Source organism: Corvus hawaiiensis, chromosome 6, assembly GCF_020740725.1.
Source record: "Corvus hawaiiensis isolate bCorHaw1 chromosome 6, bCorHaw1.pri.cur, whole genome shotgun sequence".
Taxonomy (NCBI): Eukaryota; Metazoa; Chordata; class Aves; order Passeriformes; family Corvidae; genus Corvus; species Corvus hawaiiensis.
Window position 1 is genome coordinate 21,798,716 of NC_063218.1, and position 22,708 is coordinate 21,821,423.

General features: G+C 40.4%; 1 protein-coding gene across 29 annotated transcripts in view; it reads right to left on the reverse strand.

Annotated features, from left to right (window-relative positions):
* NRXN3 (neurexin 3) overlaps positions 1-22,708 on the reverse strand; it is a 985,201-nt gene that overhangs the window by 660,145 nt on the left and 302,348 nt on the right. For all 29 annotated transcript variants that reach the window (XM_048307857.1, XM_048307861.1, XM_048307848.1 and 26 more), the window contains 2 exons: positions 16,395-16,833; positions 10,989-11,372 (listed from right to left, as the gene is read on the reverse strand). In XM_048307857.1, the coding sequence (XP_048163814.1) occupies positions 10,989-11,372; positions 16,395-16,833 (823 nt within the window). The remainder of the gene's footprint in view (positions 1-10,988; positions 11,373-16,394; positions 16,834-22,708) is intronic.

Consider the following 22,708-nt stretch of genomic DNA (forward strand, 5'->3'; position numbering starts at 1 on the left):
GAAAAGTGAACTGCGAACTATGTGCCTTACTTTATCCACACCCTCCGATGGCCAATCCCATGTTCTAACATCAAGAAAAGATGGAATTATTAAAAACAGCTTTGAGAAAAGCACCTTGGATATAGGGCTAAATCATCCTCCAGTAACACTTGACAGGGAGAGAAAGGCTAAAATTCAGCACTGGTTAGTCCTCCAAGGAGACAAAAGAATTAAATGCAAATGCAGAAAAAAGGAAATTTGCACAAATTGGACATGAGAGCTGACAAGCAGAAATGGGGTAGCAGTGATTTGTGGGGTTTGCTTCAAAAAGCCAGATTGCAAGAGAAGACAATTTCACCGAAGATATGGTAATAAAATGGTGAAAACCTGGGTGTTTCTATGACTGGGCACTGAACTATTAGGCTTCCACCTCTAGGAATCAGAACCTGTACACTAAGATTAGATTAGTGTATGGACTCTAGATATTTTGAAATTTCTTAGTATGCCAAAAATCTTTCCTTTGACCTATTTTTTCTCTTCGGTCACAAACATTCTCAACAGACAGATTAAAAAAAAATAACAGAACTATAAAATAGTTTAGACGGCTTCTGTATTCTTGCTTCCTTCATACTATTTAGCAAGCACATTCCTTTTGCCAATCACTTGTTGAGGGGGAGATCTTGTTCTCACATGGCAGATGATACATGCATCGCAAACTCCATTTTGTTCTGCTTAGTTCCAACCTTGCTCTGCTCCCTAGGCTGGGTACACTAAACTGCCTCATGGCTCTCTGTCTTCAACATTTTCACACATAAAGGAGAGGAAATCAGAGCTATTGAAGAAGAGTTCCTCCTTTCACCATTCCACTTCACAGCTCTACCAAAGACCAGGCAAGCCAGAAAGATTGACCCATTTTCTAACCTCTAATGCAAATACTCCTCCAAGAGATGACTAAGGTATATAAAGGAGAAGTACTCTATATATTTCTCATTCTAAGTACAAGCCTAGGGCTCCCAGAGCTGTCAGTATAACATGCTTTTCAACTGAGGGCTGAAGTGTCATTTTCCATTTTAATCATTTAATGAAAGGTAGTGGATAAAAAAATCACTATTTAAAATACCATCTTTTTCCTTTCTCGGCAGTTTGAAATGGGGCCTGTGGGTATTGGGGCAGTCAGACTTAACTAATTCCCCATGAATCCGTTTAAATCCTAAACTCTGGTGCTTTGATACAACTTCCAACAGTAATCTCCTTCAACCTTCCCCGTCCTTTTGCTCCCTTTAGTGGTATCACAACATGAAGAATTACACTTCCTCCCTGTTCAGAAATGAAAAAATGCTGTGGATCACAAGAACACAAGATTATTGTGGTAGGTAACCCAAAGTGTCCAAGCTGACCACAACAGGACCTTGCCATAACAGGCAGAACTTCAGAAGTCAAAAGCTGTGGGACATAAAAAATGGAAGCATCATGAGACCAACAGCACTTATTATGAAGCTGCTTTTCTTGTACCTCCCCCCTGCTGCTGTGTCCCTTCAGTGGGAAGACTTCTGCCATAATGTGATGGATATCTCCTAAGCTTTTTGCTCTATCTATTCACCTACTCACCACTTATCATCATCACAAAGCAGGAAGTTACTCTGAAACTCATATTAAGATTTGATTTATCAGGATACAGTTTCCCTCTTCCGCACCTTATCTCCCAATTTTAACCTCATTGTTCTCAATTACCCAGTAAAAAAAAAAAAAAGAGGATGCTAGTAAGAAATAAACTCAAAATGATGAATATTATCTTTCCTTTACACATTCTCAGACGCTTTAGCAGTGACAGCGAGAAGGGTTTCCCTCTGGAGAGCCATACCTTGGAGTCTGGTACCTAGTTGCAGTAGATTTGCCAGGACCACCCTGTGGGCTGCTCTGTGCGATAACTGCGTATGAGACAAGACAGACAAACCAAGCAGATTGGGATGAGTCAATATACACCACCAAATAAGATCTTTCCATGGTTGCGGTGATGGGCTGTGCTTTTGCATATCCTTTCCACATCACACAATAGCCTCATCCAATCAATCAAAGTGTCCAAGGGATGACTGCCTATCTCCACATACAGAAAGAGTCAATTAAGGGAGCATCATGAATGCCAAGTCTCTCCTCTCCCCCTGAGACGAATAGAGAAAAAGAAATGAGACAGAAAATGCACTGTGCCAGTGCCTGCCTTTCAGCTTGATGGCTTTGACTGGGCAAAGCAGGGAGATAGAGAAAGCTAATTTCACAGATAACATCTCCAAGGTCTATATAGTAATTTCAAATATTGGAAATAATTTTTCATGACAAATGAATCTACTTCATCCTGGCTTCTTCCATCAAGATATTCCCTTTAATTGTAAGGACAATTGGCAGTTTCAGCAGAAACACAAACTGCTCTGATTGGAGGGTATGGAAAGGAAGTGGGGTATGAAGCCACAGGGACTGAGATCAACCACTGAGCTATAAGAGACTCAAAAATACTACTTAGTCAGAAGCAATTCTTGAACCCAGTGTCATCAGCTTGCTCTCCTGGAGATGGCTGAACACTGCCTGCCAGGGGAAGTGGTGAATGAATTCCTTGTTTTGCTTTGCTTGTATGTGTAGCTTTTGCTTCTCCTATTAAACTGTCTTTATCTCAAGCCACGAGTTATCTCACTTTTAGCCTTCCGATTGTCTCCCTGATGCCGCTGGTGGAGGAGTGAGTGAGTGGCTGCTTGGGGCTTGGTTGCTGGCTGGGGTCAAACCACGACACTGCGATATTCAGGCAAAACTGACCTGCAATGACAAGCTGTCCTTCAATCTGAGAGTTATCTGAACAACATTTTGTGCCGTGACTTACAGATGGGGTGTATTTTGTGGCTTACATTAAGGAGAAACCATTGTTCTGAACGGTCATTTATAAACCAGGAGATAAACAAAAAACATCACTATCATATTGGTCCTGTAGAAGAGGCCTATACTAATAAAAGTATCAGGTTCTAAAAGCATTAATCAAATGGTCTTACCTACCCATCAACATATTTTTTGTTGTTCTAGTGTTCCTTGCAGGAGTTGACAGCACACAAAATCATACTGTTTTAGGTAACCACATTTCTTGAACTGGGGGGGTCTTATGAAAGCTACACTCAGCAATAAACAGCCAAAAATACAGAAGTTTAGAGAAAAATAGCAGAAATTATTATCTTCTTCTGTGCCATCAACTAACATATTCAGATGAGATAAGAGCACCTGGAGTACCAACAAATTCACATGCAGCCAGGAAGTCAGGAGTGGCCTTAAATATCAAAAGCATATGATGATGGAATCAGGATGAAGAAACTGGAGGAACACATGGATAAAAAAAATCATGCCCATAACATTATACGATATAGGAGAGACAATCAGTTGGTTTTTCTACAGTCTCAGATTTTCCAGCTGCTCGGCAGATGCTGTTGGAGATTGTCACATCAATGAGACTCTTCGAAGTTAAAGTTCAACAGCATAAAAACCATGATGTATTTTTTTCCCAAGCAGATGTAATCACCCCGACTGCAGAATTAACTGCATGCTCTTCTGTACTGAGGATATCACAAAGGCATTACAGTGCAACAAATGCAGTTACTTGTCCTGGAAAACACAAATATTCAGAGTGGCTTTTGACTGAATATATGTATATCTGTGGACAAAAAAATTATAATAAGCAGTAAGGATCACAACATAAATCCACAAAAGTGAAAGATTTTTAAACTGTTCCTTAATATTGTTTCACTTCCCTTACAAGCCCACCTTGGCTTCACTGTCCTTACTGGAGGTAGCACATCACCTAATGAGCATCTTGGGAATTGTCTGAGTGTTAGAACAGAAGTTACTCCATAGAAGGTAAGGAAATAATTATGAGATGGAGGATACATAAAAGTCTAATAAGTACAATAATCCAGCACTTATGCAACAAACAGTAGCCTTCTGCTCTGACAGTCAGTCTTCAAGAAGAGATACAAGGGAGCTAATCACATAAAGCCCAGACCTGTGTTTCTTGAGAACTGTGAACAGCATCTTCCACAGTAGTAGCTGCCTGGGCCAGCCATAAAGGGATCAGCCACAAGTGTTACGAATGGATTGATGGCAAGTGAGAAAATTAACTTCTCACACAAATGCCCTTAGCAAAGTTAACATTCTTCAGATCATGTTTAATGGAGATTTTACCATAAAATTAGTGAGACACAAATCGAAATGGGTGTGAAGGGATTGTATGAAATGTTTTGCTAAATTCAGATGGAATATTTTTTTCTGCAGTTTGGAGACAGTTTGGGAAATTGTACAATAGGAACCGATCTGGTACTAGTAAGTCAGTGAATAGATGAGGTCTAGAACAGACCTATTTTCTAACATCTTACTTTAGATCATGAAATCATAAGAATTATTCTGATGTTTTGACTTTCTTAAGTCTTTGACTGCTCAAGACCTAGCAGGATTAAAAGAATTCAAAACATTGCAGCAAAGTCTTTTCTCCTAATGTGTCCATCACTCCTGGGAACCATCACTCCTATAAGAAAATCTATTCTCAGCAGTTATCTAGCATTTCACTGCATACTCAGAAGGTCTGGACAGTCCAAAAAGCATCAACACTTTTCAGTTGCTTTAAACAAACCTTCAAAGATGTGATTATGATCAACCATCTTCACTAAAATTAAAAAGAAATCTACGCTGCTACCTGTGCTTGAGACAGCAAAGTATGCAGCACTTATCCTGTGTAGTAAATGGTTTTGTAGCATTTCTTATTACCAGTAATTTTACAATATCTCTCTTTATTGCATACATAATGGGAAGAGGTGTATTGTCATTAAACTGTTCTTAGTGAACAGTGCTGCAAAGGTACTTGGCAGATAATAAAGTGTGCAGCCCTATGACCAACATCATCATTGTTAGCAGCAGATGTGTTACTGCTCACAGTGTACCACAAAATACAGAAAAAGCCTGGCTGGCTCAGGGTGTTAGCTGTCCATCTGTGAGCACACTCAAACAGGAACGACCATGGTTCCAGCCCTTGGGACAAGAACCAGAATGGGATATTTCTGTCTTTCTGCAATAAACACTAGATGCAGCACAGCAAAGAAAATGGCTGGAACAAGCCTTTTCTTTTTTTCCCTTTACTTAGAAAGGACTCAGGCTGTGTCCATCTCTGAGCAATTAACTTTTGAGGTTTAAAATCTAAATCTCAATGTCTTTTATTTCAGTTCTAAATAATCAGGAGTCCCATACCAACCTGCCTTTTTCAATACTATATACCTCTTAAAAAAAATCCAAGCAAACTGCAGTCAAATCATTTAAGTAGGAGCAAATACTAAAAAGTGAGTGATCAACAACATTTGATTCTCGTTGGCCTAAAATTATCTGATTTTCAGTTGTCTTTTGCTTTGTGTCCTTCCTAGGCTCTTGTCCTCTCCAGTTGCTCTCACAGTGCTCTTCAATAGAAGGAAAGGGTGCATAGAGTTTTCAAGATCCACCAAACAGACCTCACGCATCTTTTTGAGCCCAAAGCATTTTCACTGCAGCTACAGAAAGTAGCTAATTTGAATACAACACACATTCCCCTCCCCCTGCTTAGTTAAGGCCAGGGCTTTGGGGTCCTTTTCAGAAAAGGCCAGGGCTTTGGGGTCCTTTTCAGGGTTCTGAGGAGGTACTTTGTAATCACAGCAAAGTAGAACATCATCCTCCGCGAGCCAGATACCAGCTCCTACCTCTAACATTTTAAGTGCAATTAACAGGGGGTTGCAATGACCTGATGCAACCAATGTCAAATACGAACAAATTACAAGGCAAAGGGTAAAGAAGACATTAAGTATTTTAAAAAACCCACCAAAGATCCTTCACAACTGCTGCACTCACCCACACTTCCCACGCTCCTGCATGTCTGCAACAGCCCTCCAGACCTTGCTGACAAGACTTCCAACTCACCCTAATTTCTCCTAGGTTAATTTTGGAAAGGCAGCTCATATGCAACAGGAGGAAGCATGGTACCCACCACATTGGAGGAATCTTTTTGTCAATTATCTCAAAGCTTGCTCTGCATCTGATAATCAGAAAGCATTTGGGAAGCATTCACATGGGATTTCAGATATTTTAGGTCCTTTATTTCAAACTGACCAGCAGAAGAGCAGACCTGTTGAAACAAGGTACTTCAGAAGAGAGAGGCAGCACTGCAGACACTGGTCTGTGGTACTCTATGTTCCAGTTTGGCCAAATTTAGAAATACATCCTCTGAGAGAAGGTACAACCACCCCTCCCCCAGCAGGTTCGGGAAAAATAAATTTTCCTCGAAGGAAAGTGAAGGAGATAAAACTATTTATTTAACAAACACATGGGAAAAGGAAATTAGTGCTAAATAATAAAATCTTTCGCTGTGGAGGAAAAACCTGGGAAAGTGCTGGAGTCCTCCCTTTGGTCTCCTCGGAGCTGGGGCTTGGCCCAGGGCCAGGCCCTCTGTGCTCAGTGGAAAGTCCTCCTGATGTGCTCTGAGGTTGAAGCAGTCCAGTAGAAAAGGGAGAAAATCCAAAATTCCAGGGAAGGAAAAGCAAAGTTCAACTCTCAGTCTCTCTCTGGAGAAAAAGAAACTGAAACTGGCCAAAAGCTGACTGGAAATCAGCAAACCGGGTGCCTCCTCCCTCCCCTGCTGCAGCTGGGAAAAAAAAGTTGCTATCTCTGTGTGACCTTGGACAAGCTGCAAACTGCTTTGAAAAAGTTTTGCTCAGTTTTTCCTTCCCCCTCTCAGGCTCAGTTTAGAGGCATAGAAAGGCACAAAGTTAATTTCTGGGCATAGGGCAGGGATATGGGATACACATCATAAAGTCACCCCAAGACACTCTACTCTTTCTAAAACCCTAGGATGCAAGAATGATTCAGTACTACTAACAAGTACAAGCACCAAGGGGTTTTGGGTTGGTTTTTTTTCCCCCCAATACCTAGCACACCACAACTCAAAACCAGCAAGCTCAGTACGAAGTCTCAGTACACACTTGCAATTACAACTTTCATCGTAAATCCACTTCACTGTGCCAGCAACTCAATAAGAGCTATCCAAAACTAAATGCAGTTTAGGAGTTTTTCTGGCATGATTAAATCTTTCTCTTCACCATATTTAACAGGGGTGCAAGAGAGCTCAGGGAGCAGGGGGAGGTGAGATCATTACCACATTGGCATCACTCGCAGGAGGAATTGTGTCCTGGCTATTAGCTTCTTCTCTATTTCTTTCCTTTCTTTACTATATTTGCAACAAAGTCACACTGAGTTCGACTACTTAGTAGAGAACCATTATGGAAAGATGACAGAGGATGAGAAGCAAGGATTTAAGAAAATAAATAACAGTGTGTTACCTGGTCATCACACTCTCTGGTGGAAGGTGTGAAATGGGGACTGTATCAAGCTAATTGCCAGCATTTGCTGCTGCCTTTGCTTAGCCTCACAGCCTGGCACTGAGCACTTATGGCCCACAAAAGCACAATATGGTCTTTTCCCTGTCTCACCCCATCTCTTCTATGAAATTTCAATGAGCCAAGGAGAAACTACATTACTACTAGAAACTATGACACTTTCAGACTGCTAACACCTTTGTCTGCTTACATCACTGCCAATACTGAAATAATTATTAGATACTGGAATTTTAAGAATGAATTTGAGGCCTTGGCAGCAGTTCTGTGTTCTGTGCCCTGTCAAACTCCAGTTCCAGCAAGGTTTCTCTATCTGCACAGAAGTCCTGTCTGAGCAGAACACTGTAACCAAAGTCTACATTGCATCCAGTGTAACTGGCTGAATACACAGAGATGTTACTTCACTGACAAGACAAACTCCCACAGGCTTTAGATAGAAGTGACATACTGAATACTGTGTATTTGTATTATTTCACCATGAATAAAAGGAATCCAAACTTCTTTTCTAACTGACAAAAACAATTTCCTTTTTAGTCACTTTTAAATATATTATGTCCTTCATATGGAAAAGTATAAAATTTATGAGAAATACAGCATTATAAATGTAAAAATACTATACCTGGAAGGTTTGAGACAGACTTTATCATCAACAACAAATTAATCATCTGCTTCTCTTCCTAGAGTTGTACGTACGTCCTCCCTATTTTTAGTTCTCTAACTAGATGTTAAGTATGTGCTTTGCTTTGTGACAAAGAGTGATTTTCTTGATAGTCACCAAGCACAGGAGATTCTTTATGCTAGGCTACCCTGCCCCTTAACCCTTTATCATACATCTTGGGTTGCAGGAGTTACACTCCTCTTTTAGGAGGAGAGAAGTGTAAGAACAGAATAAAGTGAGAGGTGGCAGACTGGAAAAGTGGGTCAGTAGCTGTCCCATATTAGAAGATCTAGCCTGCTCCTTCTTTGTTCCTCTCCTTATGCACCAGCCTGGCTGCCCCCGGGTCCTGTCGCAGCTCATCAGTCATTACACAGAAGTGCCACTGTGGCATGGCCGCATCTCTCAATTTGATTCCCTTCCCAGTCTCCATCTCAACCTTTCTCCTTCCAACAGTATTAGGATCACAGACCAGATGCAGTCAGGACTTGCAATAATCGTTGGGTGCCAGACCAGGAGAATGAAGAGTATCACTGGTAGCCTGCAATGCTTTTGCTCATGGAGGCAAAATCAGTGGGCACAAATGCAGTTCTCTGACACTTATCAGAGCAGTATGAGGCTGCTATGTAAAACCACATAAATGTACTGGAGTCAAATGCACTTCAATTTGTACAACTTTTTTCAGGTATCCAGTCTCAAATATTTATTCCCTATAAGCTGCTTCTCACATTGCCAAGGAATGTCAGGCATTATAGCCATGTTTTGCCTGACACTGGGACTAAATCAGCAATGGGTCTGTGGTTTCTAATTACAGATAAAATTAGTTTCTCAGGATTAGGATATTTGCATACATCTTTTATGCTGTCCTGAACTGTTTCATCACAGTTTTGTTAACCTTAAATACACTCTGATTCTAAAATATATTTATGACCTCAAGTTCCCATGCTAGACATTAATTCATAAATATATCTTCCTAATTCAGACTGATGCCCATCAGAGCACAGCCAAGTTATGAATCTCAGGCCAGACTTGATATTCATTTCTCCCAAATTAAAATGCTTACATGCCTTTAATCTACTGATTTCTTTTCACTGACAGTAAAAGTAGCAAAAGCTAACACCACAGATATATAAAGGTACATGACATGAACCCTGTTCTTTATGTCACTTAGCTTTGGAGTCTCTTCTGAGAGCCAGGTCCAGGAGATGGACATGAGACAGACTCCAAAAAGCCCTGAATCACAGAGCTGGTCACTCCTAATAATAAAGACCAAGGGCAAACACACATGCAATTTTGTGGGGGAACAATGCATTTATGGTAGCGCTTCCTTTTATCATGTTTGTATAAAACCTAATCACACAACAACTGGCCAAAACAATTCCCAAGGGTATGGCTGAGAAAACCTCTACCTGATGTTTTCCAGAATTTTCAAATCCCTTGTAGTCAGAAGAGAGAACGCTGAGCTGACATTGGCACAGCTGATGCCCATGAATCTTACATTTTCACCCATGTTCCCCCAGCACGGATGGCAGTGTTGATGCTTCAGTTGTTTTAAGGCCCACTGGCAATTAACTACTATTGCTGCTTAGGGCAGCAGGCAATGAATTACTGGCTGTGAGCAGTTTTATGAACAATCACAGATCTCGTGCTGTAAAACTAAATCCCATCCATATAGGAAGAATTTTGGTCATTAACAAAAACTTTCTTCAAAGAGGAAAATCCTCTTCAGAGTGAATGAATTATAAATCTCAATTCTACCTAATATTTTATGCATTGTACCTAAATTTCATGTTCTTCCTCATAAGTGGCATGTTACTATGATCAATAGTAAAAAATACATAAAGGGGACACTAAATGGGAAAGGAGCTGCTCAAATATCTATAGCAGAAGATCAAAAATATCTGAATTTCCAATTCTAAGACACATGCTATAACCATGGTGCCAAGTGAGGTGATATAAAGAAGGGACTGAAAGCCCTAAGACTCTGTTAATGGTTTACAGTTAATTCTTGGGTGTACTGGGAATGCAGTTTAGCCCAAATGCAGTGCTAATGGCCAAATATTAACAGAAACACTGGTTTAAATATAAGAAAACATCCTTTAGGGAGGTGGGGGATTTTGTAACTGATCTTAGCCCTATCTTTTTCTGTAAAACCACTCACCTACCTCATTCTGATGGTGGCACCAGCACAATAAGGATAACAACAATTAATAGGAACCACCTATGTTCTTTATATAGTTCAAATATCTTCCATTAGTAAATTCCTTTCCATGTGATCTATAACACATAGAAAATTTGCCTGCCTACACCAGCATCACTTGGGCTTCATATCTCCAATCATATGTCTTTAAATCACAATTCTGGATGAGTACAATTAAGATGCAAAGAATCTCCCACTAATCTCCTACAGATTTGCCTTATCAGAGGTGAACTTGGAGACATGCTGCTTTTAACACTGTCCCTTTACCTGGCTTACTCATAAACAGTCATCAAGGAAATTCTACTACACAAAAAAAAAGGAAGCCTAGATAGAACTGGGATTCATTGTCTGTCCCATGCAAGAAAAATCTCCATAACTAAAGCTCACACTTGGTACAGTTTCCAGCAATTTGTTTGAGACTTCTCACATGCAACTGCATTTTCTGCCTCAGGAGACAAACCATAGTCAAAGAAACTCTGAAACCCAAAGAGAAGATCTTCAGAGGGCTTAGGGAGTGAAGTGGCCAAGTAAGCTCATGAAATGAGGGTGGAAAAGACTGGAAGGAAACAATCAGAGAAGAAAGTTCTCCTGGTGTGGGGGCTGGAACTTAGCATTGGGAAGACCAACAAGGACAGGTGAGAGTCTTATGGGAACACTGGATTTTGTTCTCGTTCTCATGCACACTTTCAGCTTCGTGTAACTGAAGTCAGAGAACACAACTTACCTCGCTCACACGTTCTACCCCAGTAGCCGGTGCCGGTGCAGTCACAAATGAAGCGGTTCCAGCCGTCCTTGCAGACTGCATTGTTCTTACACGGGTAGCTGTCGCACTGCTTGGTGCTGAGGCGGGAGCAGGAGGACTTGACTCCTGCGGCGTTCTGTGCCTCTGCCAGCTGCCGGATGTTCTTGCTTCGCCCATCAATGAACAAGTCTCGGATACAGCCGACATAGCCATAGTTCAGCATTGCTGTCCAGAGCTCTGTGGGAAGGATGAGTCCTGCCCGGTTCTCTGGCAGCCCACCAAGGTACATGTCACCTTCCAGATCCAGGATCTCACTCTCCCCACTAGCAGTGAATGGGGTGCGTCGGCTGTTCACTGATATAGTACCTAAATGAGGAAGATAAGGAGACATCAACACTTTCAACTACAGACTCGGTTTAGATCATTTTTTTCCAATAACTGAGTGAGGTTTAAGGTTCAGCACAGGAGAGTGAAGGTTCTTCCCTATCCAAATGGAATTCTAACAGTGTCTCTCACACAGATCCCTCTCCTCCTGAACCACAGGTCCTAAGTACTTCCATGCAGTGATTGATCATCATGTGTCTGTATCCCAAATTGCATTATAAAGTCAGAAGCATAGCAATTCAATGGCTAAATCATAACATGTAAAATTTGAGCATTATTACAATGGTATTCATCCAGCAAAGCGAAAACTTACTGAGAACACACAGGAGTTTGATGGCATAAGGACTAGGGAGTAAAAAGAAAAGCAAAAGCATTTTAATTCCCACTATATAGCTCTTTCAGAAAACACTTCATCAGTACCTCCAGACCTGGACCTGGATGAGGGACCAACATAGACATGTTTGTAGGTGACATGGAGAGAATGGTTGATGCATTGGAGGAAGCACTGGGTTACCATTTAGAGAAACCTTTACAAGGTGGAGCAAAGGACTGATAGCAATGTTTGATGCAAATTAAAACTAATAAATACAAAGTCCTACACTTGGGTCAGAAAAGCCTCACACATAAGTACAGGCTAGCAACCAGCTGGCTAAGGAGCAACTCTGCAGAAAAGGACCTGGAGACATGGCAGACAACTTGAACATGAATTGGCACTGTGAACTTGTAGGGGCAAGAGACACAAGCTGCAGAGTAAGGTGTGCTGGTTCCAGCTAGAACAGAGTTAATTCTCTGCAGTAGCTGGGAGGGACATGGCCAGGGGAAGCAAGTGAGCAATGTGATTTGGAGTGTCTCAATGGGACCACTGAATTGGAGAGTACCATTCCTAAGCCACAACATAAGGGAATCTCCAACTCCATAGAAAAGGACATTTTTCACCACAAGAGTGGCCAGACACGGGAACAGAAACCTCAGAGGGGTCTACCGGACTGAAGGCATTCAAAGCACAACTGCACACGACCCTGAAGAAAGCCTAGATTGAACTAGAAATCTTCAGAAGTTTGTCCCAAAGTAAAATATTGTACAGTTTTACACAGAAAGTTTTCTAATTTCCATTTTATTCAGGAAAATTGAGGGAGAGAGAGACAAACTTATCTCTCAAGAACAGTTATTATTAAAACTGTGGTAGCTTCCATATGCTCCAAATAAAATATGGGCATACTGCACTGAGGCCATTCACATATATTTCAAGAAATTGTCCCAGCACATAAAATAATCAGAACATATAATACAGAAATATAATCAGGATATATAAAACAGGTACAGAAAAGCAAAGTGACTTGTTTAAGGTCAGACAGTGCATCCAAAGAAAAACAGGGAACATAATGCACATCTCTCACATTCCAGAGCACTGTACTCTTCTGAAGAACATTCAGCAGTTTCTGTGACGGGGACATCTGCCCACTACACACTCATCTAAAAATCAGCAATTCAATCTCCCTAGCATCATCACATCCAATTGCCTTGTCATTAAAACAGTCTGTCTTCAGAGACACTATCCAAGCTTTAAGATTAAGTCCACATCATTGCATTTTTATCAGACACCCCTACAATAAGGAAGGAGAGCTGATAGGGTTAACTCTAGCTATTGTCTCTGTGAGAAAGTACAGTCATGTACATACACTTTTTCTTCAGTTGTAAGAGGTGTCTTCTTCTGTGTTCTTAGAGAACTGCATATATGATACAGACACAAGGTATTCCATGTGTGTGATGTTCAGTAATAATTAAGGAATAATGTCAGAGGCAGCAGAGTGTCAGAAGCAACAGAGGCATTACAAATTAGAGGCTCAAAGAGAACCACAGTTATTTGATGAATCATTTTGTATTAACAAGCTGGAGCACCACATAAAATAGGGAAAGAGAAGATGTGACAATACACATACTGTCACACAGGCAGCATGTCACAGAACCACGGGAACGCAGCTCCCCTTCCAGCATCTCCACTGCTACTTCTCAAAAGCAGCCTGTAGAGTACATACTACTCTAAAGCTTAGAACCAAAACACTGGAGGGCTGAGCTCTAGACAGCTGCTACTGCGGAGAGAACAAACATGTGCAAATGCCACAAAGGTAAAGAAAGCCCCCAAAAGACAAGAAATATTGGATACCATGATGTGTAAAACCTGGAGAAAGACAGTGAGATGATGAACAGAAATAGGCTAGACAGCAACCTAAACATTCTGAGTGTTTTGTACCCTGCAATAATTCCTGTAAGGAGATGGCACTAGTTTGGATGAACAGCACTTTTAAGACCAAGCTGCTGAGATGGAGAAATTCTGTATTGATCCTAGAAAGGAGCACTCACATAAGCTGACATCCTTTTTTTTAATTTTTTCCCTCCAAATCCCATGTTTGCCACTCTGCTTAGAGCACATCCAAGCCCATCTTGAGAAATCAGAAGCATCTAAGCATCTCCTCTGCAGTGCCTTAGGTACTTTGTGCTGGACTAAAGAACAAACAGACCAAAACACCCCAGCCACTGAGGGCAGAACTGGCACACCAAACAGTGCACTGATACAACTGTAAACCAAACCTTTCAGTAAGACTTTCAGTGTCTGATCAGGTGGGAAGTCATGCATGTTTTGTAGCTGATGACCAGATGAAAACATTGTCCTATGTAACATGCTCACTGTTACCTGGCTAGAAACTGTGACAGGTTTTGTGAACACTTGGTGGGAGCTTTCCCCAAGGACAGAAAGGTTACAGGACGTTAGGTGTCCATGTCCATGTCCATGCTGCCAGCTTCTGTCAGAGTAGAAGGACAAAAACAGGTTTTGTTGCTCTGGTGGCCAACACAGACCAAAGCATACACAAGGCCTAAGGGGACTAGAGATGCCACAGGTTATCTGAGCATGACTGCCAAGCTTCCCTGCCTTAGTGCACTGCAACAGTGAATATTTGGATTTTTAAGCTATTTTACTAAGATCAGCAGAATCTGAAGTTTCGGACTGTTAGAAAATCGGGAAAAAAGAAGGGGAGAGATGACACCTAATATAGGCCTTGCTGCTTTAGTAAGAAGAATCAGAACTTCTAGGTCACTAGCTCATTAAACTCAAATAGCTGTCTTTAGCCTCCATTAAGTAAATTAATTATTTCAGTTTCTAAATTATAGTCATCCATATTGGGGGGAAAAAAAAAATCTTCAAGGTGTAACCATTCTCCAGTCCACACATGGAAGAAAAGCCACGGACTAAACAAGAAGAGATCTTGAATTCCTTTCTCACACCTATCCAAAGTGTCACTGGATAAGAGTGACTGATGCTTGCTAAAGGTACGATGGGAAGAAATCAATGCCAATATCCTGGTTTTCTCAGGACACAAGACATCAGTCATTAGGATCATTAACCAAGTATTCATTGTAAGCAGAGAATACACTTAAATAAAAAAAAAAAAAAAGACATCACACGAACACGTTCTTTCTTGTTGAGAAAACTGTTTCAATTCAAAATCTGTTACCTCTAATCAGTGTCCAGAACACCACAAACCTCCCTGCTAAGCGACAAACAAGTCAGTCCTACAGTGTCATCCATCAGGTAGCAATGCCGTCTGCCACACCCTCCTGTGAACGTGTCCAAATGAACGTGTGTCCCTCCTAGTAGGGTTTTGCAAACATTCTTTGCATAGAGCCTAGTGTCATTTCTGTCTCTTCTAAGCTGCTTCTTCAGGGATGAGACAGCACCCAAGTGAGCAAGCAAAACTGAAGTCAGTACGAAACACAACTAATTGAGTTTATCCCGGGAAGTTAATTAAATTTTAGCAATTTGAAAGAAATCAAAGCTCCATTTATTTATTTATGGCTTCCTTTGTAAAATGCTCCTATCGATGTCTTTAGGAGATAGCAATATAACCACACATATTAAGTCCAAGCAGAGCACCATACCAAATACAAAGAAACTACTCACATCATCAAAGGAAAAACTAGCTTCAGGCAAAGACCTATTCAAACAGTTAGGCTTTGCATGGTATCTCAAAGTCAGCTCTTCTAAAAACTCAGGGGAAGCAAATTCTAGCACTGCTTTCTCTATATTGATGGAATTCAGCAACTGGAAACATAAAAGTAGGGACCTAAAACTATCATCTGGAGATCACCAGACAAATCTCAAATCCACTTGCAAATGCAAGCAAAATTCCTTTTGAAGTGAAGGCCTTGAGATCCCAATGGTTCAGATAAAATTGAAGTACAATTGCTATTCTCTAGATGAAGTTACAGTATTTGAGCATTTTTGTTTTCCCCCACAATTTCAGAGTACATCATGAGTAGGTTAGCTTGATATTCAGCACTGGAAACAATAAAAATATCTCTTGGCAATTGCATGGTAGTTGTATTTTTAGAAATAAACTAAAACCCATATTCAAAAATGAGAAACTGCAAAGAAAGAAAAGAAACATCCACTGAACGCTGACTCAGATTTTAAGACTACAATCTGTCATCCAAGAGAGTAAAGAAACCTAATCAAAACTACAGAATACTAAAGGAAACAGAACAGGATGAAAATGTCGATTTGTTGTAATAATTTTGTTATTGGTTGTGCCCGTTACTCTTATTTTTCTCACTACAACATCCCAAATGCAGAAACCCAAAGAAGATCAGTAAGAATTTCTCAAACTGAGAACAATGGTCCTAAGGACCTTAAACCTTACCATGGCCTACAAAGAAGTCATCACTGTAACTATGCATGCAATTGCAAAGATAGGTCCAGAATATCTGAGGATTGTGAATAAAACATTAATAGACTGTGATGTGCTATCCAATGTTCACACTAAACATTTAATGAAAACTTTGCCATTCACATCTTTGCTTTGCTGGATAAACATAACTGGAGTAACACTAATCTTTCTAAAGGAGGTGACTGATACCTAACAGGTTTTGAATGTTCTGAGAATTAATACATAGCCCTAGGTCTGAATCTGAAATATGAATTTATTTAAGAAAAAGTTATAACTCCACCTGATCTTCCATCTCGTTGAATATCCACATGATACCACTCTCCATCATTGGCTTTCTTCTGGGTGGCCTTGACTTTAATGGTCCCAGAGCCCATGTCCAGCAGCAAGTAGAGGTTTCCATCTAGAAGCTCAACGGCAAAGAAATCTACCTTTGTATTTTTCTGGCTTCTGGTATCTTTCCTCTCCTGAGGCTTGCCATGGGTGAAAAGGATCAGTCCATTGGGTTCAGTGGTTCGGAAATCAAATGAGATGGAGCCCATCCTTTTGGTATTCCATTTAGGCAGGCTAATATAGGCCTCAGGCATCTCAAAGCTGATGGGATCCAGTGTAGCCACATTTTCACATATGAATTTCACTTCCCCATAGATCTTCATCTTAGTATCACCAATCCGTGCCAAGCGAGACAGCTCCAGACGAATGTCGTTATTCTTATAAACAACCTGCCAGACACAAGGAAAAGTATCATACATCACTCCTGCATACAATACAAATACCCCAATTACTTTCAGCCATGGGAGATAAACTTTTCCCAAAAGGCAGTGGGGAGAAGAAAGGAGACAGCGCGAGTCTGACATCATGACAGAGGGGGTGAGTTGAACCAGGAGAGTGTATAGAAATGACAGCAATGGGTACTTTGCAATGGCTGTAGATCAGATAAGCAGTCAGAAGAGAATATTTAACTGAAGGGCAGTGAGAACAATTAACTCTACCACAGGCCCACTCGGCTGTAAAAGCTTCTGTACATAAAATCCAGTGTGTGTCTGGTATCGTGCTGTTATATTTGCATAAATCCCATACAAAATACATAACAAAGTGTAACCTCCATGTCCATCTCTACTAGCCACAGCAGGGAACTTGGTACCACCACTGTCATTTCTCTATTATTCCTATAAGCCTACTTAGCTACTAGGAGAGAGATGCAAAAGAATTTCAGCAAGTTGCTGTGAACTGCTAGTGATTACCCTGTGGCTCCTAAAGAAAAAAATAACAAAGACTTAAAATTTCTCTGACCAAGAAATCTTAGATCACTATTGACACAAACTTGCCATGGAGATATCTCTATAGCTTATCCTTGCTTCAAGAAACCAGAAATTTCTGTGCTAACAAATAAAAACCTGTACATTTTCAGTTCCTGAACTCTCACTTTTCTTGGTTAAGGACCAGAACTGTGGGCTCTGTTGTTGCTACATGTATTGAAATTAGCCAAGAGAAGAGTGTCAAGCAGGCAAGCACTCCTGAGCATACTCAGGAGCCCAGACCTCCTACTCTTCTCTTTCTCCCAGGTACAGAATTAATTTCTGGAAAGCAGACTCTTCTCTGCCTGTGCTGTTCTCACAGAGGCAGGAACTAGAGAAGGCACAAAACTGAAATACTTGTAAACTGTACTTCATCTCAGTCACCTTCCATGCCTGCTAAATGCAGAGCTGGAACACATAGCAAGCAAAACCACTTCTGCAACTAGCACAATTTTTATTGAATTCTTGTTCAGTGATACTACTGAAGACTCTGATTTCTTCTAAGGAGTCATTATTCTAAAATACTTTATGTCTGTGTCATATAGCATATACATACACACATTTGATTTCTGCTTTCAAAATCCTATCGGCGTGAGTTGTCAGCAATTTGTTACAAAAATAGAAGGGAATTGAGATATGCATTGCTACTTGTACAATTAGGACAGGAAAGTCAGAGAAATGTGTATGTGGTAAATATTAAAAGGCAAACAAGGGAAAGAATGATGCTTATAAATTAGGTGATTTCAGGATGAAAAAATAAATGAAATCACAATTCAGTACATTCATAGCTAGCAAAAATTTTCCAGCTTTCTCTAAGCATTAAAGGAGAATTTCACTAGTGCAGTCAGCACAGCATCAGATTTTCCTGTTGCAAAGGCAAAACACAGAGAGAAAGTAGAAGCCAGCTGTTAAATCCCATCTGGTGAAATGGCACAAAGCTCTAGTTCCTCCCAGCAGAGGACGGTATTGACCCACAGTAGCTTCTTTTGCTCCAATTCCTAATAATATGCTCTGCCCTCACACAGGCATCAGAAACATCAAGTCTATTAATATCTGCAACAGGGATAAAATACATCTTCAATTTATGGGACTGTAGTAGTTTTATTCTACAGATTAATCATGTCAAATGCTCTCATTAGAGAGACCATACACCTCCTTCCACTGACACAGCAAGGGGGTGCATTAGAGCCTCCTCTCCTGCCAGACAATGAGGTGCACCTCAGTCAGACTTTAGCTCTGAGCACTGCATGAAGTCCTGTCTCTGCTTCTCAAGGAGAAAGAAGAAATAAATAGAGCAACTAAAAGGATGGAAGAGGATGCTTTATGAGGATAGCATGAAAAGGCCAAGCTCATATTTGGAGAGGACTGAGAAAAATATGATTGACGTTTACAGAAGATGGAGAAGGTTAATGTAGAACTGCTCTTTGCCAAACCCAGCAATAACAGAGTTAGAGGCACTTGCTGAAACTTGTATGAAATCAGAATAAAACGGATTTTTAGAAGTACTTATTTACACAAAGGGTAGTGAACTTCTGGAACTTGCTGCCAGGGAAGGTCATGGAAGCAGGGTGCAACATAGATGCAAAAGGAACCAGAAATAAAAATGGACAGCAAATAATCCACAAACTGACACTAAAGGAAAAAGGAAGGAGTGTGTCTTCCAGCAAATGAAAACCAACAGCAGTGGGTGCTGTGGGAATGTAAGGAAATGCGCCACTGATAGCAGCCATGCTCATGTGTTATCCCTAGACAGCACTTGCACCCTCCACTATTGGAGACACTGTACTGGGTGCATGGATTGACCATTCTTCAGGCCCACCAGGGCTTACAACTTTGGTGCAACATTGAATTTTTGGTTTCACCACAGTATGGAGTTGCTTTGGTGGGCAGGAGAACACCGGGCCTTAATGAGCTATGGTTTTAATGATCCTAAGGTAGGAGAGCTGCCCTTATAGGATACCACTAACAATTGCTCAAGCCAGCACTCCTCTAAACTGTATCTTGACCCAGTCTTTCCATACATGAGGGGAGCAGACAGGTAGCACACTACCCTACATATGATTGATGGGTGGTGCTGGGTTGATTCTAGCCATGACTCAGTGATCTGTTTTCAGCAATCTCTGCGGGTTGCTGGTAGAGGGAATATCATATACACATAAGGAGCTGCCACATACAGCTGAGCCACATACAGGTTACATCTCCTTCCTTGATGCATTTGATACTTGAGTAACAGGTCCCATCTTTTCTGGGAAAATGTAGAGGGTTTGCCTCTGGGTTTTCTTGAGGTTTGATGCTGACTGCTTTGTGTTTCATTAGTCACACAAGTACCACAGCTGGAGAACCCTTGAGACAGAATGCTTTCAAAGGAACTAGAAAAAAATTACATAAATTTATTTGTAATCAAGAAAGTCACTAGCAATGACTTTGTCATTGTTAGCCTCAGAATCTGAGGCTAAGATTGAAAAGAACAGACCAAGAAAGCAAGCACAAAGTAAGACCTCGGGAAGAGAGGAGAAAGGGTGTTGAATAGATACAAGAGTTCTGAATTCAATCTTTTCAAAGAAACATATCCACCCCAATCTGAATCTCTGTTATTCAAGTGTTGTTCTAAATTATTTTCTTCTAAAAAACTCCAAGACAAAATATGTAGCTTGAGAAATCTAAAAAGCACCTATGTTTATGGAAAAAGTGCAAGCGTTTCCATAGTTGACTTGAGGTATTATTGACAGACATATTTGGACATCAACATCTTGATGTATAATCAAGTACACCGGAATTCTCACCATAACAATAAAAGAAAAGTATAGAAATAATCCTTGGGTGTAAAACCAGTGTGAATCCTTGGCAGGAATGGAGAAATGCTAAGGCAGTTTCTGATAATGGCAGTTCAATTGTTAAACCAAAGGTTCAAGATTGAGAAGAGGGAATATCATTAAATGACTGGAATGCATGTCCCATAGTGGAGAACATTCAAATTCATTCTGTTTAATAGGTAGAGGTTAAAATGTGATTCGATTGCAATCTACAAGTACCTGTGCATAAAATTGAATTTGGCAATAGAGGGCTCTTCAATGCATGTGACAAAGGGACAATGAGATCTGGGGGCTAGAGACTGAAGTTAGAGAAATTCACATTTTAAAATATTATGACTTATTTTTACGTGAGGGTAATTTCCTACTGAAATAATTTACTACAGGTTATGGTGTGTTCTCTGCTACTGGCAAATTTTAAATTAAAATAGTAACCTGTTTTCTCTAAAAGATATAGTGAGAGAGGAATTAATTATACAGCAAATCAGCCTAGATTATCATAATGGCTCTTTCTGGCCTCATAACCTATGAATCTTTGTGTTTTAATGAAATCAACAGATGCTTCAGTTCAGTTTCCAGGACAGATGAAGCACATCCTTCCCAACTGCTAAAACTGCCTGGTAAAGGAGAAGATGCTATTGTCAGTTCTGGTCTGACTTGTCATCAGTGCTTTCAGTGAAGCTTTTTTCATATTTTTACATGTTTGTGATCCTACCTTAAAACATTCAACTGAAAAAAGAAGGCAAGCAAAAAGTCTTGGACAAAAAACTTGATTCTATCATTCAAATATATAAGCTTCAAGAAACAGAAGAAATATAATTTCTTAGAGTCACCTGCTGCAAGCCAAAGAAACATTTTCATGTTTCACTGAGCAAGCTTTCTGCCAGCAGTAGAATCTACCATCTGCATAGCACTTCCTACCTTGTGGCCTGATATTATGAGCAACCTCTGAACTAACTTGAAGGCTCTTCAGTATATGCCAAAATACCTACTGAAACTCGCTCTTCTAAATTCAAATGAGACCATGACTGTCTCAGAATTCTGTTCCTCTCTAGGAGTTTTCTAGTGCCACACATGGCTTCCATAGCAAGTGAGAAATAAGCAAAGGAATGAAAGCAGTGCCCATACACCTGTCCATTTATGTCGGGTGCTTTCTGAACAATGCCAATCTTGCCTGTTTAAAAAGAGACAAGCTTGAGCTCATCCCAGGTTTGATATGTGTATCAGAGAAGGTCTAAGGAAGTCAAGGACATGATTCCTGATACAGACATACACATCTCCTTTATTTTGGGAAGGAAGGTGGAAAAGAGAAAGGGGGAGAAAATTATTAGCAAAAGGTATCCACAGAGCTTTTGAAAAGTAACTTTCATTCCTCCAATCTTAAAATCACTTCATATTGCAAAAATGAGACAAGAATAAAGAAAATAATTGGTTTTTCCTTTTCCATGAGGACTGTTACGAAATACATTTTAACAAAGGAATATTGACCATAAAATGCCTTTGTTTAATAAATTAGACCAGTATAAATGGATGATCAGGAAGGGGATAGTCCAGATACACATGGTCCTGATAATCAGCAATAGAATTTCATGACATCTAAAACATTCTGAGGGAAAAAAATATATACATTAAATCATGTTTCCTATAAATCTGCTGAGAAAGAAGAGCTTGTTTTAGGCAGAGCTAAAACAAATCCGCAATCTAGTTTTGAGGTTTCTTTAAAATGGCAACTTTGCATTTCTGAAGCATTCAAGGAATTTCTCCAGCTAAACTTCTTATAAGTTTCACTCATGGGTTAATGACAGCTCTAATCAGATGGCTTTTCACAATGATGAAAAGCATCTCTCTGCAATCAAGTGAAGTTGCAGATAGCAAGGGAGCAACAAAAAGGAAAGAAAAATTATGTGCTATGTTTGGCCAGTAGCCAATATAAAAATTCCTCTCCAAGTTGGTGTTATTAAGCAGGAAACATGATTTTTGGTACAGGCTGGACACAGGCATGCTCCAAAGGGGAAATGGCCAACGATAGCCTGGCAAATTAGAACCATCATGAAAAAAAGCAATAACCTGAAGGCTGTATATATTTAGCTAGCTAGGAAGAGCACCTCTGAAGGCCAGCCAAATTGTTCACCTATTGCACCCGGGATATTGCTTTTCTCTGTCACAGGCTGCACCCCTCCCCCAGCTGCCCATATCAATTCTCCCAAAGGCTAAATGCTAGATATTCAGGCTAGAGCCCAAGACCTCTTTAAAGGCACCTGCACATAACCAAAAAAAGTTCCTACAGCAAAAAAAAATTACACTTTATCCATTGGTTTATTAGACCTGTGTTTCTCTAGCCTGCCCTGACAAGCATGAAGAAACAAACACACCAGATTAGCAGCACTTTACTTTGTGCTTGGGGCAGACTATGTATGAAGCAATCCAAGACTTCAGTGATGGGTACCTAAAGTTCCTACACTTATTTAAATACCTCTACATGGACTGCA